Source organism: Botrytis deweyae (genome assembly GCF_014898535.1).
Source record: "Botrytis deweyae strain B1 chromosome Unknown BDEW_005, whole genome shotgun sequence".
Taxonomy (NCBI): Eukaryota; Fungi; Ascomycota; class Leotiomycetes; order Helotiales; family Sclerotiniaceae; genus Botrytis; species Botrytis deweyae.
This window is the reverse complement of record NW_024066212.1, coordinates 1,128,345-1,145,360: the sequence shown is the minus strand read 5'-3', so window position 1 is coordinate 1,145,360 and position 17,016 is coordinate 1,128,345. Positions and strand designations below refer to the sequence as shown.

Below are 17,016 nucleotides of genomic sequence, written 5' to 3'. Positions count from 1 at the left end.
CGGTCAATCAATGTCAGATTCTTCTTCCAACATCTTATATTTATGTCTGTATAATCCCTTCAATTCCCTGGCATTCCAGCCAGCAATAATCCGTCATGTCTGCGGATATCCCGCAGACTGAAGAGAATCTCATTCCCTCCACCTCGAACTCCAACAATGAAAACCCCACCAACCCCTCCTCGCAAGCTTCGGTCGCCGGCCATATGCGCGCGAGAACAAACACGGCGGAAATTGATAGTACGATTATCCATCCAGGAAGCGTGAAGATTAATGTGACGGGCGCATTCATCGTTGATCAGGATTCTGTTTCGCCAAAGGAATCGAACACGAATGAGAGGAATTACGATACCCAGGATATTCGGCTGCCAAACCATACGGCGGTGGTCAGCCATATTGCTGTAGATGTATGAGTTCACTTTCTCGGATCATAGCTGTGGGTCGATGATTGATATACTGACATGTTTTTAAGATCGGAGGTTCTTTAGCTAAGCTTGTGTATTTCTCGAGAGAGGCACATTCGCGCGAGCCAGGCGGTCGTCTCAATTTTATGAATTTCGAGACGGATCGCATAGATGATTGTGTGGAGTTTATGAAACAGCTGCAGGTCAAGCAACAGAAACTCAATGGATCGAGACCCGGTGATTTATGTGTAATGGCAACTGGTGGAGGGGCATACAAGTTTTATGATAAGATCAAGGAAGCTTTGGGTGTCAATGTTATACGAGAGGATGAGATGGAATGTTTGATCATCGGTACTTTCTCCTCCTTTATGGCAGGCGCCCTATTGATACCATGCAATGCTAACGGAAAATAAACCACAGGTCTCGATTTCTTCATTACCGAGATCCCCCGGGAAGTATTTACATATAGCGAAAGGGATCCAATGCATTTCACCTCGCCCAGCCCGGATATTTACCCATATCTACTCGTCAACATCGGAAGCGGTGTGTCCATGATAAAGGTATCCGGACCACGAGAATATCAAAGAGTTGGCGGGACCTCTCTGGGTGGTGGCACACTCTGGGGATTACTATCTCTCTTGACGGGAGCTCGAACATTCGACGATATGCTCGGAATGGCCGAAAGAGGTGACAATGCCAAAGTCGACATGTTAGTCGGCGATATTTACGGTACAGATTATGGCAAAATCGGGCTCAAGAGTAGCACCATCGCAAGTTCCTTCGGGAAAGTCTTCCGCATGAAACGAGAAGCCGAACGATTAGCCGAAGACTCGGGAGGACAGAATAACAGCGAAGAACCGTCTAGCTCTTCCCATTCCGCCGAGGAACCACCATTTTCCCATGGGGACATATCCCGGTCCCTCTTGTATGCAATATCTAACAATATAGGACAAATTGCATATCTGCAATCGGAAAAACATTCTTTGTCGACGATATATTTCGGAGGTAGTTTTATTAGGGGACATAGACAAACGATTAATACATTGAGTTATGCGATCAAATTCTGGAGTAACGGAGAGAAAAAAGCAATGTTTCTGAGACATGAAGGATATCTTGGAAGCGTGGGTGCATTTTTGAAGAGGAAACCAGAGGGTTGGGGACGGAGGATGAGTTTTGATGAAGGCGGGGTTTCTGGGGACGGAGGAGTAAAAGATATTGGGGATGAGCTGAAGGCTTTAAAGAGAGAAGTTAGTAGAACTGAATAGGTTGTTGAGAGAGGATTTTTGGAGGGGATATTCAGATGTACCAGGGATTTGGGATAGATGTTATTTTTGTAGATTGGGTGGGGGGGGGGGGGGGGTGGTTAGTGAAAATGCAAGAATGCAGAAATGCAGAAATGAATTCAGAATCTGTTTCGTATACCTAGATACTCTAGTATGAGAATCGGAAGAGGAAGTTTCAATACTGTTTTGATTTTTGATAGGTATACACATATCTCTAGGTACATATATACATACATACATACATACATATATATACATACATATATATATACATACATATATATACATACATATATATATACATACATATATATATACATACATATATATATACATACATATATATATACATACATATATATATACATACATATATATATACATACATACATACATACACATACACACATACATACATATATACAATAGAGCCCACGGCACTGGAATACTCTTTAGAGAAGAAAAACGATGAGTTTGAGATTTTTTCATGAATGTCTTTTGTTTTGTCATGTTGCCTTGCCTTGCCTTGCGCTGTGTGTTGTGTGGTACATATATGCATTATCACATTATCTGCGATCGAGTTCTACACAGTCTCAGTCTCAGTCTTCGTCTTCGTCTCATGAGTTTCAGTTTACTTTTTTAGTCTATTATATATTATATATTTATTATTCATCAACATCATCATTCATCAATCATACTCATACTCATACTCATACGTACCCGTGTTCAAAGTAAGGTGATAAAGTACTAACCACCAACACACCAACCCGCACAAATCACCATACAGAATAAAATTCGAATATTAAGATTTGAGAATTTGAATCATTGTGATAAGACAAGTACCTACCTACATAGAGGTGTGAAATACAGGATAGATATGGGTTGAGATATGATTGAATGGGATGAAATGGTTTATAAGTAATGTGATCTTGTAGATGGATGATGAATGACCGACAGATGATGAAATAAATTGATGCTATCGTAGAGATCTCGAAATATACACCTTTTACCGTTTCCTTTTTACCCGTTTGTCTCCCAAGTCGAGAGAGCTATTGACGCTTTACAATCTGAACGCTTGATAGCGATTGAATCGGAGCAAATCCAGAGTATATCGCAACACGTTGTGGAGGTACGTTTGGATCACCTATCCCGCCATGAATCTCCCTCCACCTGTTTCCCTGGTATCCTTTCCTACCGATTTATTTGCCCCGTTTCCTGCTTTCACAGTCCCATCTTTCGATTCTACTTCCTTCACACTCAATTCCTTGTCCCTTCTGCCCCTTGCCCCAGCCTTCAATGCATCGAATTTCTCCCTATACCTCAAGAGCGTTTCTCGATACCTTTGGTTATCGCGGAACAGTCTTTGATTTTCTTTATTTATGACCTTCATTTGCTCTTCAAGCTCCATTACTTTCCGAGCCATTTCATCGTTTGATTTGCCGCCTGGACTCCTATCATCAGGTCGCATTAGACGAATACTTTCTTGTAATGCCATACCATTATTCTGCGCTGACATTTCGAAAGCATGGAGTCGTTGGCTGAGTTTGTCGATACATTTTTTGAGACTTTTATTTTCGAGATCTAGTTCTTCGATTCGAATATCGGTCTCCTTACCCGCCATACGACGATTGCTTTTCGATTTGCTGGGTGAACTAGGCATGGGCGTTTCGCGAGCATCGACAAAATCATCCTCATCGTTTGGATCGGGGAAAAGTTGCGGGTCTATGCCATGCATAGACGCTGCCAAACGACGTTGTTCTTTCTTTTCAAATGAGAGAATTTGCGCATATGACACCATACCGCCCGTTGTGGGAACTACGTAGAAGGAATCGTTGCCTGGATGACCATCACGAGCAGATGCACGAAGAGCGGCCTTGGATATGTACTTGGTAAGATCAGGCTCCTCTGTGGGTAACCTTTCTCTACTTCGGGGTCTACTTTTGCGAGTGGTTGCAGGTGATATTTCTGGTGACTTTGCAGACGGTTCAGGCTCTGAGAATAGAGGCAAGCCAGCAAACGCTAATGGGGCCGATAACTTATAAACAACACTATTGAACGCACTGTAGAACTTGGAGAATCCGTCATCTTGGGCAGTTGCAGGAGATGATTTTGGCTCAGCAACCGCAGATGTTCTTGATGTAGAAGTTTGAGCATCTGCTTTCGTCTGAGTATGTTGAGGGGGGACCCAACTCGGCTTCAATGTGGCGTGCTCTGGAATGGATGCAACGTTTGGCTTTTTACTGCCTTCTCGACGTCCGTCAAGAGTACCTGGCGCCTGTAAAGCTGATATACTTGGTGAGAGTGGCTGGCGACTATGACTTGAGCGTATGCCTCTTGCAGAAGCTAGATTACTGGCGATCGATGAAGACAATTCGCGCGGAGGGAGGCGCCTGGGAGTTTGAGCGCCTGAGGTATTTCGCGTGCGAGGGCCAAGGTCTGATTTGGAAGAGCGTAATTCTGCTACAGCCGCAGATGTCGATACAGGTTTCTCCGTGACAGCTTTTACTTCTGCTTCATTCGCGTTCGGGTTCGGAGTTACGGGGTGTTCAGTGGGGTATCGAAGGAGTTCTGAGAGTCGCTGATGATGTTGTTCTAAAAGTCTCAAAGTCCTAGAAGCTTCTGCGCTTCCTGTCCCAGATGCAGCTTTCGCAAATTCTCCTGCAGCTAAGGCATGTTCATTTATTGCGACCGTTGTATCTGAACTATGCGTCGCGAGGACTGCAGCGCGAGCATGATCATGGGCCTATATTGGCTATCAGTTAGAGGTGATCATGACGTCTGAACGTAAGATGGAAATATCTATACCAACGCCAATGAGGAAGCCTCCATAGTTATCAAGGATTCAAATTTGTGTAAGTCATACAGTTAACTTCTATTCAAGAGACCGTAGTCAAGTTAAGATGAATTCCAATATTGTTTGTGTGTAGGTGGACGTTTGGAGAATGAGGAGGAATAAGGCTGGATGTGAGGATCGGATAGGGATAGATTAGGCTGTCTGGGGTAGTCGGCATTGCTTATCTTTCCACCTGACTCGGCTAGTTCTCCGTAGACGGGAGATACTGCACTGCAGACCTAGAACACTCTCCCCTATTGGAAACGTAGATGTACGATAAATTCTAGATCATTTACAAATGCGGCGAAACGTTTTTCTACTCAAGAAAACCGTGTATTCAGGGGCAGGTAGATATGTGGGTAGACATGTAGGTAGATATGTGGGTAGTTAGATAGAAGTAATGATCTCACAGTGGCCATTTTCAGGTGTTCGATACATACCGGGTAGATAGCTAAAAGAAGACAGAGGAGTTCAAAGCATCTTGTCGAATGTACGTGCTAGATATCACGTACACCTATTTATATAGACACAGCAAAGATTGAGATTTACCCACCAGATAGATACTGGTACTCTATCATGAATTTGAGCAAAATAGCCTTGACAGACAATCGAATTAGCCTCAAATCTCCAACTAGGTGCCCGTAACTTTCTTTCCCTTGCATAACTTGGCTGCTCGGTTACCAATGACGTGAGAAGGAGACTGAATTCACCAGGAAAGCTCGTGTTGAGTGAGTAAAGTACCTGGGTAGGCAGGGGCAAGCAAGGTAGTTACCAAGGTAGGTAGCGTATTGAACTTTCTGGATTATGGCGGATGTAACTCAATCAATGAAAAGTCCTGGGTAGGTAGGAATGATGATGAGAATCACAAAGTCTTTGAAAGTTTGTTGGAATTTAACCTCTTTGGTTTGGTGTGCGTATATTTAAACCATTGTACTATTCCATACCGTATGAAATTCAATTCCATTCCATTCAATTCAATTCAATTCAAGCATTATATCGTACCTATTAACGCGTCATAACGTCAGGTTTTTCGAATTGAAAAGTACAGTATAGTTAGTACATAGTACCGATACTTTTATGAATGATCTTTACTTCATCCCAAAATCAAGTCTCGTTCCAGTCGAGCCGGTTGTGATTGCACCCATCATACCTTCTTATCTTGGATTCATTTCATGGACCTAGAACTTTGAATCTACATATTCCAACCTCCGAATCTACCGTACCACTTACTCCGTACCTATTATTCGCATATCGCACAATACAACCTACATTGCATATCAATATCTCCATCTCGAAAAGACTGTCTGTCGACCGCGATCCCTTCCTCCGTGCATGGGAGATCCCAATTACCCAATCTTACCGATTTCTGGCTGATACCCCCGCCATGGACGACATTCCCACCTCGCCGACGGCCTCCGAATCGTCCAAATCGACGGGCATCTTTTCGAAATCGCGAAATGGAAGGAGGCATAGAAATTCAACATCACATTCAGTAAGGAGCGGCGCAAGTGACGTGTCGCATGGTTTCCGCGCCTCGTTAGAGCAAGTGATAGATAAAATCAAGAAAGATTCGGATTCCGAGGAGGAGAGCCATGCGTCGAATAGCCTCAAGAAATTCGTGCCAAAAGGATTCGAAAAGAAGAAGAAGCGACTGCAACGAGAGGAGGCAGAACAACGTTTGGCAGAAGAAGTGGCTCGCGGGAAATATATTGCTGAGCGAGGGACTCTGGAGAATGATATCAGAAATCCCATCAACAGAAACCCTTCTGGTGGAAGTAGTTTGTTAACATATGATTCGGAAACGGAGTCGTAAGTAACCCACCCACTCTTCCCATAGGTGTTCGGATTTGATTGCTTGCTCTCCTTTTTCTTTTATTATTTCATTTCCCTTTGCTCCCCTCACCGACAATTGTCTGTCAATCCCGCGCGGTTATTTCAAGGTTTGGGGATTACAATGAGACATGGTTTAAAAAGCGAAAAGGTTTGGGGGACCCATTAGGGGTATCTCAGGCGTCACAACCACAACATTGCAGGCTTATTCCCCATTATCATCGTCAATCTTGCATGCAGCACAGTTGTACTCTAAAATCACAACATCGACATCGCATTGCCACCGAGTCGCTTGATTTGCGATTTCCATCCATTTTGGATCCATCTCGCACTACATTTTACCTATTTTTAGCATCCATCTTTGCTTTGACGTGTGGAGAACTGATCTTAGCTTGGAGAAATTAAGTTTCTAATTCAAATTGCTGCTTTGATAGGGCCGCCGAAACACCTCCACCATTGACTACGCACCCTTCGCACACTGGATATCTTACTTCCTCGTCCCCACTCATACATACTTCGACAATTCCACAAATCGGACCCTTACTTTCTCACTCAGAAGGAGAGCCATTCGCAGATTCCACAGACAGTCTGGCTACGTCCGAGTCAGCTTCCAAGAGCCTTACCCAAAACCTTCGAGCTCCCATCGACGGATCTCAAAGGCGCTCATCTTCACCAGTTGGCAGACTCAAAGACGTCTTCAAACCAAGACGCGGGTCAAGCACAAACACAAGTCCAGAACGCAAGACTGGAGGGGGCGGGGCTGATCAATCACTGAATACAAAGGACGGTGGGGCTGATTCCAGGCGGGGAAGTCTCATAAATGTGAAAGTTGGTTCAATCTTTTCTGATAAACAGTTCCCCCCCGGTAAGTCTCGATCTACAACTTCATCTCCTGAAAGGCCACAAATCGAAAAGGGCAAACTCACTACCATCGATACAACCCCACGTCCTCAAACTCCACCATCTGTGAACAGGCCGGCCCCTGTTATTGTTAATACACCTCCAACACCGACGGACACAAGATCACCGCAATTTACTTCTGTCACTAGCCTGGAGTCCCCTACCAGGTTCGCTGCAAATGTTTTAGTTTCTCCTTCTGGAAATATGATATCACATCGACGAATTCGATCAGGTTCTGCTTCAGGAGTCCCAAGTAAATTATCGAATATCCAATCTGCGCCGCTGACACCCACACCAGAGAACGGAGCAATCACACCAGGACAAAATCAATCGGGATTTTTCTCCACGGTTTTCTCTGCAGCTCAGAACGCTGCAAATACATTGAGCAACAGTATCACAAACACGTCGGTCCCAGGGGGGGCGAGAAGTAAGAGTGGTGCACACACAATACCAGGTATACAGGAGATTGAGAGTCCGGAAGTCGAAGCATTAGGAGAGAAGACAGATACAGAAAATCTTATGGAAGAAAAGGAGCCAGCCGTCAAGACATTGGGCATGGGAGATCTTAGTCTGAGCCAATTCGGGATTTCAGAAGAAGGAAATACTCCAACAATGCCGAAGTATCCAGACGAGGTTCGCGGAAGGCCTGATCCCGCTAGGGACGACCACTTTTTCGCGAATCGTTCTGCCACTGCCCCAAATATGTTGACTGGAGAAAATCTCGAAGCGGTCGCTACACCTCAACTTGAAGACTTACATACTCTTGCACGTCCACGTTCTGTCTACGAACCAAGCGCGAATGGAGATCGAACTCCTCCAAATGGAAGTGTATTTGAAGGGAAATCTGGTATCCAACGTAGCGGCAGTATCCGAAGCGGCGTTAATCACAGGAAAAGGGGCAGCTCTGCAGCAACTGGTACAACAATCGGAGCAGCAATTGCTGCAGCTAATTCATCTATCGGAAGCCCAGGTTCGGCGGCCCCCAAGATCACAGGGTTTGCAGTGGCAAGCAAGAAGAGAAATAAGGATTTTCACGCGCTTTTCAGAAGCGTACCCGACGATGACTATCTTATCGAAGATTATAGCTGCGCATTGCAAAGAGAGATTCTTGCCCATGGTCGATTATACGTCTCCGAAGGTCACTTGTGCTTCAGTAGCAATATCTTTGGTTGGGTGACAACATTGGTTATGAGCTTCGACGAGATTATTTCAGTGGAAAAGAGAAGCACAGCACTGCTATTCAAAAACGGCTTGATGATTTCAACATTACATGCGAAGAATGTTTTCGCTAGTTTTACAAGTCGTGATTCGACGTATGATCTCATAGTCGGTATTTGGAAGATTGGCCACCCGAATTTAAGAAGCTCGTTGAATGGAGTTACCCTTGAAGGGACTGGCGGGGATAAAACTGTGAAAGATGATGGCACCGTTCCTATTTCTCGTCCAGGTAGTATCTCACAGTCCTCGGATGACAGCGAAGGTAGCGGGGAAGTCTACGATGAAGATGAAGACGATGAAGACGGTATGAGCTTCACGCAAGCCGATGGTAGTGTCGTGGGTAGTGAAGCTGGTGAAAAGGTTGTCAGTAGAAAGGCGTCCGCTGCTGTTGTGACCAATGGGGCTGGGGAAGGAGGTAAACAACCCAGTCCAACAGTCGCAGTAGACTTCCCTGGTCCAGCTACACATGCCTCAACAACTTGTTCCGATGGCGACACACATTACGCGAAAATACTCGCAGATGAAGTCATTCCAGCTCCTCTGGGAAAGGTTTATAGTCTTATGTTTGGACCCGCATCTATAACCTGGATGCGAGATTGGCTCACTAATGAACAAAAATGTCTCGAGCTCACTTACGAAGAGAACGCTAAAATCCCCTTGTCCTTGGAGAACAAAGTTCGAAATTACACCTATATCAAGCCTTTGAATGGCGCGATTGGTCCCAAGCAAACCAAATGTGTCTCTACAGAGACTCTGGACGCCATGGATCTTGAGAAGGCAGTTTCTGTAACCGTATCAACAGTGACTCCGGATGTACCTAGCGGGAACGTTTTCAGCACCAAGACTAGGTATTGTCTTTCATGGTCAGAAGGCAATGGTACTCGATTGCAAGTCAATTGTGCAATTGAGTGGACGGGTAAGAGTTGGCTGAAAAGTGAGTACAATGCGATCCTCCCACATATTGTATTGTCATACTGATTTAAAAACAGCTCCGATTGAAAAGGGCGCGAATGATGGTCAAGTGCAATACACGAAAGATGTCATAGCTGCACTCAAAGCGGCTGTCAGTACCAAACGCTCTGGGGCACCGGGCGCTCCTGGTAAAGGCAAAAAGAAAGGTCGCAGAAGCTCGCGGGCAAACAATCTTAGCAAAGTTACCGATGGCGCTTCTGAGGCTAAACCAGAAGCAACTAACTGGGGTCTCTTTGAGCCCATTCGTGGTATATTTGAGCCAATTTTCGATATCATAAAACCACTGATGACAGGAAATATACTCTATGGACTTCTCGTCGGACTTCTAGTAGCAAGTTGGTTCCGTTTCGGATTGCCTATTGGGGGTGGCGGGAATAGAGATATAGGAATGAGCTATCTAGGTACTCCTGAGAGAATCGCAGCATATGAAGAGATTTGGAGAAGAGAGGAAAGTGAACTTTGGCTGTGGTTAGAGGAAAGGGCGGGAATGGATAGATTACGAGAAGTGGGGAAAATGCCCATGGAGCGGTTGGATATAGAGGATAGGTTGAGGAGTGAAAGGATGGATGAGAGAGAGGTAGAAGATGCAATTAGGATTACGGAGGAAAAGTTATTGGTTTTGAAAGATGTGGTGGGCAAGAAGAGGGACAAGTCGAAGAGGGTACAAACTCAGGAGCAGGAGACTTCAGCTAGTGCGGCTTAGGGCTCTAGCGGATGGGCGAGCGGTCAAGGATAAAGATGGACAAGGAGGCAAATGGTGTATGCCAAATAGCGTGTTATACCATATCTACAGCGTAAAAGCTCTACTCAGTACAACACTCCACACAGATATCTCTGCTGTGTATTTTCTTTTTTGGGTTCATTTTCATATGTTTGGGAGGCTGAGTCATGGTGGTTGTACATCATTGGTGTTTGGGCATATATGGAGAAGTACAAGGAGAGCATATGGAGAGGGGCATCAGAGGACTGGCATATCTGCTACAGCGTTTCCTTAATCTTTTGTGTTTTTTTATTGCATTTTTGGGATGGGAAATAACATATTGTGAAGATTTAGCGGGTTGTTGTTAGATATCACATCTTTTAGCGTTGTTGTCGGTAGCTAGGCTAGTTCTAGGGGGGAGTAGGAGGGGGGAGAGAGGAGGAAAAAGGAAAATAGAGAAAGTAGAGAGCGGAAACGGAAATATACGCAAATCCATGGACATATCAAATTTGATGTTGAAATTGATTGGAATGTTTGGTTGTGCACTTTGATGTGATGTGATGTGATGTGATGTGATATGATTGTTTTTTATGTGGTTAGACGAGTCTGTGGGAGGACGGGTACCTGAATATGTCTCACATCGTGTGTGGAAGAGGGAGAAATTGATCTGGGAATCTGATGGGATCTAAGGTACTAGGTAGTTATCCGGGGTTTGATCTAGGAGGAGAGAGGTGTCGTGTTTATAGGTGGAGAGGAGGGAAGAGGGAGGAAATGGGAAGGTAGTTTAGGATGGTAGTTTAGTATAGCCTTCTCTTCAAGCAGAGACAGACAGGTTCTTCACAAGATGTTTAATATCATATATCATATATCAATATTAATGTCAACATCAATATCAACATCAATATCGATTCCAAATCTACATCTACATCTACATCTACATCGTACCCCAAACATCCACTTTTTCTCAGAGTGGGGACAGCGGACCACCAATCCCTAAACCCCTTGAACCATGCAGCTCATGCTATGCTACAATGCCAGCACAGCACTAAAAGCTCCCGTCCCAAAACCAAGTTTCATGGGAGACCTTTTGCGTCGAGTAAAGAAAGCTTTTTCCTTTCTTTTTGCGACAGAATTCCATAATTCTTCCTCAAAAGTTCTTCAACGCCATCATATATATATTTCTTTTCCAACCTCCTTGAATCATACTTGTATTTTCATCCGGAATTGCCGATATCATTCATTATCCGAAAAAAGGTCTAGTTTCAAAATAAAACGACGATTTCTCTTCTGGACGTCAAGGGAGAATCTATCTCGTCTTGCTTCTGAATGTCTTGGTTTGACAGAATGATGTTATGATTCAGAGCTTTGTACCTTGAAAGATCAAATCGAGTCCAAAGAGTCCTATGTCATGGATGATATCTAGAGCCTCAGATCCGATCCGACTATATCAATGATATTCGATATTCGATATTCTAATTGATAATTGAGATTGACTAGATCAATTGAATCAACCATACAGCAACAACATCACGTACACCGTTTCTTTCAAATGTGATTGAGACACACATCACATCACACCTCCAGTCCTTTCAACTTCATCGAAACCAGTATTCCACCAAACCACCGAGTTGCGTTGCGTTGCGCATTGACGGATACCCACATCTTCTCCATACATGTGTACAAAGTACTCGATTCTTCACTGTTCACTCACCTACGGGAACGGTGTACTTCCTTTAACCGCCCTGGAAACGAAAAACGAAATTTGCAATTGAGTCAATCATTGTGCGAGCATGATATCTTCAAGCCCATCGATACACTCTCTAACTTCTCCTCTCTTTTCTCGCCAATTTCCATCAATTCCTTCACTGTCCCGAAGTGATAATTATCAATTTGCGCTTCAAGAGCTCTCATCGTCCAAATACCGAGGGAGAAAATATCCTTGCAATCAAGCTTATTATAATCTTGGAGATCTTTGTGCGAATACGTAATAAGCTGTCCAGCTGTCCAGCTTTCAAAATTCACTCTCGATATCAACATCGACAAGTAAAAAAAGACTTGTATTCATTCTCATTATTAGCTCTATTGTTTTGGCTTGGTTGTTGAAGTGCTTTGATTCAACTTGCCCAGCCTTCCTCTTTTTCCACCTCTCTCGTTTAAAAATAGCCCACCATTCGTCCAACCTCTTAATATCTTATTCACACCGAAAAACCACCTTCTATCATCTTTCGACTCTTGAAATTCACTTTTCTGTCTTTCACTTTTGGTCGTCCCCTTCAAATCCCCGGAGGTACTTTGTCTCCATCCCCATCTCGACCTTCTTTCCAAACGACAGCCTCAACAACCAACAACTTACAACCAAAACAACATCATCAATAAATTTAGCAGCAGTCCTCACACTTTCTCCTTCTATCCTCTAATCTTATTAGCTTCTCTTTATTTTTACACACAAGCAACGCTTCTCTACTTAATCCCATTTCGGGCATTCTATTGAGCAGCGTTCACCTTGTTTTCCTCTCACCCAAATTCAAGAAATCCAGCAGAGCTGACGCTCCCACCCATCCCCATATCTAACGACCGTCACGATACCCACGAACTCAACACGCCGAAACCCGAACAGCGCCAGCAGCGAAGAACACTGCGAAGAACTCACATTGAAGCAGCTTCAGCTGGAATCTCTCTCTTACCTCAAATCAAATTCGCCCATCGACAACCAAGTGAAGGTGACTTCACTCATGACATCGCAGACGATCCCGATACTGAACCTCATCCATTAAGTCCCTCTCCGGAAGCGGAAAAAAGTCCCGCCTATCCTCCACGTATCGATAAGCATACCGCGAGTGCCATCCTTTACACCCTTGAAGAAGCGTTACGCCAACCCAATCTATTCACTCCAGATTATATTGAAGAAAACGCTTCAATGTCAGATATGTTAGGAGGAGCCACGAGCTCGGCTAGCAATGGCGCTAGACCTGTAGCCTCTGGTTCGCCCCACATTCGTGGTCCCAGAGATATTATGAGAGATAGACAAGCTCGCGAAGCTCGAAAAGCATCTGAAGCTTCGGAACAAAAAGCCCGAGCTGCCGAACAAAAAAGAAACGAGGAAGAATTAATGCGTCAAGCAGAGAGGAGAGCAGCTGCTGGCGCTGCAGCACAAAGACTCGAAGAGCAAGGACAACCACGAATTTCGAGCAATTCCCAAAGAGTAGATCGAAGAGCCGCAGATCGAGCAATAAGTGGCGGGGAAAGTATCAGACCAGTCGATCAACCAATGCAAAGACGTGGAACAACATCAAGAACTCCTACAGGTCCTGAAATTGCACCCCTCAGATTGCCAATGGCGCAATCAAAACCCGCCGAGGCTGCTCCAAGTCAACCCAATTTATCTTCTGGAGCCGGTCCAGCTCAACCTCCGCCTTTGACCGTTCCAAGTCGTGATGGCCCAACTCGATCATCGTTCCCGCATGCATTCGAGCGCTGGGAGACTCTCTCTGCACATTGGGAGGGTCTCACAAGTTTTTGGCTTCGCAGACTCGAAGAAAATTCCTCGGAAATTAATCGCGATCCGTTGTCACAGCAGTTATCCCGACAAAACACTGATTTATCAGCTGCTGGCGCAAATCTTTTCCATGCTGTTGTCGAATTACAACGTTTACGAGCTTCCTCTGAGCGCAAATTTCAGAGATGGTTTTTTGAGACAAGAGAACAAGAGGAACGTGCGACAGAGAACTTGGCAGTTATGGCAAAGCAATTGGAGGATGAGCGTAATTCCAGAGCTCAAGCTATTCAGGACGCTGTTGAGGCATCCAGACGCAAAGATCATTCTGATAAAGTAATATCTGAGTTGAAGAGAGAGCTGGAGATCGCTAGAAGTGAGGCTCGTAGAGCATGGGACGAACTTGGTCGTCGTGAGACGGAGGAACGCGAACGAACAATCTCTTTGCGAGAAGGTCAGCCAACCTTGTTGGGTGGAGTCCAGGTTGTTCCAATGATCCAAGGTGTACCAAGTCGTCATGGAAGCACAGCCGCTCGAGATCTTCCTCCAACAAGACAAGGAGGTCCTTCTGATTCTGGAAGTGGAAGCGGAAGTGCGCGCACAGGAGGTCGATTCGCAGATCCTGAGAGTCCAGCTGGATCGAATGAAGCTTACCAACAATATCAGCGCTCTCAACGTGCAGAACCCGCTGATCCATTTACTGACAATGTTCGTCAGCGTCGAGGAGCTGCCACAACATCCGGACCATCTTCATCTCAAGCACCAGCAGTACAAGCTGCCTCCCCAAATACTTACTATCAACAACCTGAAGGTCGTCCAAGTACTCAAACCGGCAGGACCGAAGGACAGTATGATGGATCAAACAGTGATGAGGAATATGAGGTTGATGAGCAAGGAAGATATGTTCTTGACGCTGCTGGGAACAGAATTCCATACTCAAATGACGATTCTGATGATGATACGGCTGAGTATGAGCATAGTCCTCGTCAACACCGTCAAGGTCGTGCTCCAGTTACTGGACCTCCAATCCCAATGGCTGGCGTTGAGTACGGACAAGGTCCAACAAATAGCACAGCCGGCAACCCAACTTCTGCCCCCGCTGCCCCAGTCGATTACACAGGATCAGGATATGGTGCCGGTGGCTCAGGTGCAGGCTGGGAGTCCTTTCCTCGTCATCATCATCCAACTCGTCTTAGTGATGTTTTGGAAGAAGATGAGAGAAGCCGTACCAGTGCTAGCCAAGTCAGCCGACGCGAATAGACGATGTATAATGATCATATCATTATGATTTTTCAGTGGGTTTCCATTGAAAATCTGTCATCACATCATCATTGGTTCGGTTTGCTGGATTTTTCTTTTTTGGTTTTATCTACACGAGATGAATCGGTTCATCGAGATAATAAAATCCCTAGAAAGGGTACTCCATAGGCGTACTTACTTCGTGGGAATGGCGTCCTATTTTTGCTTTATTTCTGTTCACTTTCCTATCTAATAGAATATCCCAGGAAAGAACAGAACGGATTGGTTCCCTGGGAAATGCATATGCATGGAACTGGCGTTGCAAAGGAGTTTTGGTACATTAATTTGAGCGAAGAAGGAGCATATTCGAATCGATGCATCAAGCAAGAGAAAGGGAGGGCCCTTTTAATGTACCTCTGTAAGATAGAGGAAGAAGCTGCATATAGTATTTACTAGGAGTTACAAGAGCAGTAGAGATAGTTACTAATGAAAGAAAACTTAATAATGTGACTAAAATCCGTTGAAATGTGATCTGATGCTTGTAGCGAGGGGGTTGATCTGAGGAATTCGAATGAAACCAGATGACGCTGCTTTAACCAAAATAATTTCTCTTGGTGAAAACCGGAACCGGACTAAAGCGGCGTCCCAAAGGTGGGCTAATTGATCTGAAGCTCTAAATTTCAAGCAAGCATCATCAGTTCATAATCGCTTCCCCTCTCCCGAAGCTTTCTACATTGTAACTACAGCAATCATGTCAAACGCTATATTACCCACAAGTCGCAACATGCTCTCTACGATCTCGAGGACGGGTGCGAAGAATGCGCAAACTTTCGGGCTTCAATGTCAACGATTATCAACGATTTGCGCTTCGAGAATTCCGAAGGGTGTACAGAATAAAGCTTGCTTGAGCGGAGTGAAGGGATTCAATGGGTCTGCGAGTGCGGGAGTGAAGTGTATGGGATTGGGTGAGGAGAGTGCGGGGAGGAGGGGGTATAAGACGGTGCAGGAACAGAGGTCGAGATATAAATCTGGGGTAGGGAATTTGTTTCTTTTTTTCTGGCTGGGTGGATGGATGGGATTTGAGGGAGGGTGTGGATGGGGGTGGGAGATTGCTCCTGCTTAAGAATATGTGATGTTTCTATTGAATCGTATTTGGAATGTGTTGTTGAGGACGAATAATCGCTAACGTGTTGTATCTGGAACAGCCTTTTTCGTGGACAGCAGGAGTCCTGTTTCTCGGAGCTGGCGCGGGGCTGATTTTCTATTTCCGTTATGAAAAAGCGAGGATGGAGAGGAAGCGGATAGCGGAAGCTGCGAAAGGGGTAGGGAGACCCAAGGTTGGCGGACCGTTTGAGTTGCTCGATCATAAGGGAGGCAAATTCAGTAGTGAGGATATGAAGGGAAAATATAGTTTGGTAGGTTTTAATCTTTCTCCTGCGCAGTCGGATACATGTGGAAGAAGGAATTTGGGAGGAGAGGAAGAAGAGTACTAATGTAATGAATTCAAATAGGTTTACTTCGGCTTTACCCACTGTCCAGATATCTGTCCCGAAGAACTCGACAAAATGGCTCAGATGATCGATCTCATCAACAATTCTCCCACGCGCACCTCCGCTACCCCCGCTCTCCTCCCTATCTTCATCACCTGCGACCCCGCGCGCGATACCCCCGCCGTGCTGGCCACCTATCTTGCGGAATTCCATCCGAGCATCATTGGGCTCACGGGCACGTGGGAACAGATTAAGGATATCTGTAAGAAATATCGAGTTTACTTTTCGACGCCCGAGGGCGTGCAGAAGGGCCAGGATTATTTGGTCGATCATAGTATTTATTTTTACTTGATGGATCCGGAGGGGGATTTTGTCGAGGCGATTGGGAGACAGCATAGTCCGGAGCAGGCGGCGAGGATTATTCAGGAACATGTGGGGGATTGGAAGAGGTGAGGTGAGGTAGTCGGTTGGTTGGTTGGTTGTATGTATGAGTTATATGGATGTAGAAATGATGGGTTTGCGATGGGGTATGCTAGATGTGGGGAAGGGGGTGGAAATGTGTTATGATTAGATGGTTGGTTGGCCTTTAGAGGCCGTGTATATGAATATTTAGCCATGAGTGTAGGGATTAATGAAAAGCGCACGCAGCTCTGTATA

The 17,016-nt window shown here is 45.1% G+C and overlaps 5 protein-coding genes across 5 annotated transcripts; 4 read left to right on the top strand and 1 right to left on the bottom strand.

The window, feature by feature from the left end:
- Nucleotides 1-95: 95 nt before the first annotated feature.
- Nucleotides 96-1,666, top strand: EAE98_002991 (uncharacterized protein; the record flags this gene model as incomplete). The annotated part of the gene is made up of 3 exons (XM_038950611.1): nt 96-404; nt 470-752; nt 822-1,666. 3 exons carry the CDS (start codon nt 96-98, stop codon nt 1,664-1,666), a joined length of 1,437 nt encoding a protein of 478 aa, XP_038813140.1.
- Nucleotides 1,667-2,828: 1,162 nt separating this feature from the next.
- EAE98_002990 (uncharacterized protein) lies at nt 2,829-4,513 on the bottom strand (the record flags this gene model as incomplete). Its single annotated transcript, XM_038950610.1, has 2 exons — nt 2,829-4,427; nt 4,490-4,513. 2 exons carry the CDS (start codon nt 4,511-4,513, stop codon nt 2,829-2,831), a joined length of 1,623 nt encoding a protein of 540 aa, XP_038813139.1.
- A 1,388-nt stretch (nt 4,514-5,901) lies between these two features.
- Nucleotides 5,902-10,140, top strand: EAE98_002989 (uncharacterized protein; the record flags this gene model as incomplete). Its single annotated transcript, XM_038950609.1, has 3 exons — nt 5,902-6,326; nt 6,782-9,399; nt 9,455-10,140. The coding sequence occupies 3 exons, from the start codon at nt 5,902-5,904 to the stop codon at nt 10,138-10,140; spliced, it is 3,729 nt and encodes a 1,242-aa protein (XP_038813138.1).
- Nucleotides 10,141-13,054: 2,914 nt separating this feature from the next.
- Nucleotides 13,055-14,890, top strand: EAE98_002988 (uncharacterized protein; the record flags this gene model as incomplete). Its single annotated transcript, XM_038950608.1, has 1 exon — nt 13,055-14,890. One exon carries the CDS (start codon nt 13,055-13,057, stop codon nt 14,888-14,890), a length of 1,836 nt encoding a protein of 611 aa, XP_038813137.1.
- Nucleotides 14,891-15,620: 730 nt separating this feature from the next.
- Nucleotides 15,621-16,812, top strand: EAE98_002987 (uncharacterized protein; the record flags this gene model as incomplete). Its single annotated transcript, XM_038950607.1, has 3 exons — nt 15,621-15,902; nt 16,075-16,284; nt 16,381-16,812. 3 exons carry the CDS (start codon nt 15,621-15,623, stop codon nt 16,810-16,812), a joined length of 924 nt encoding a protein of 307 aa, XP_038813136.1.
- Between the last annotated feature and the right edge of the window lie 204 nt (nt 16,813-17,016).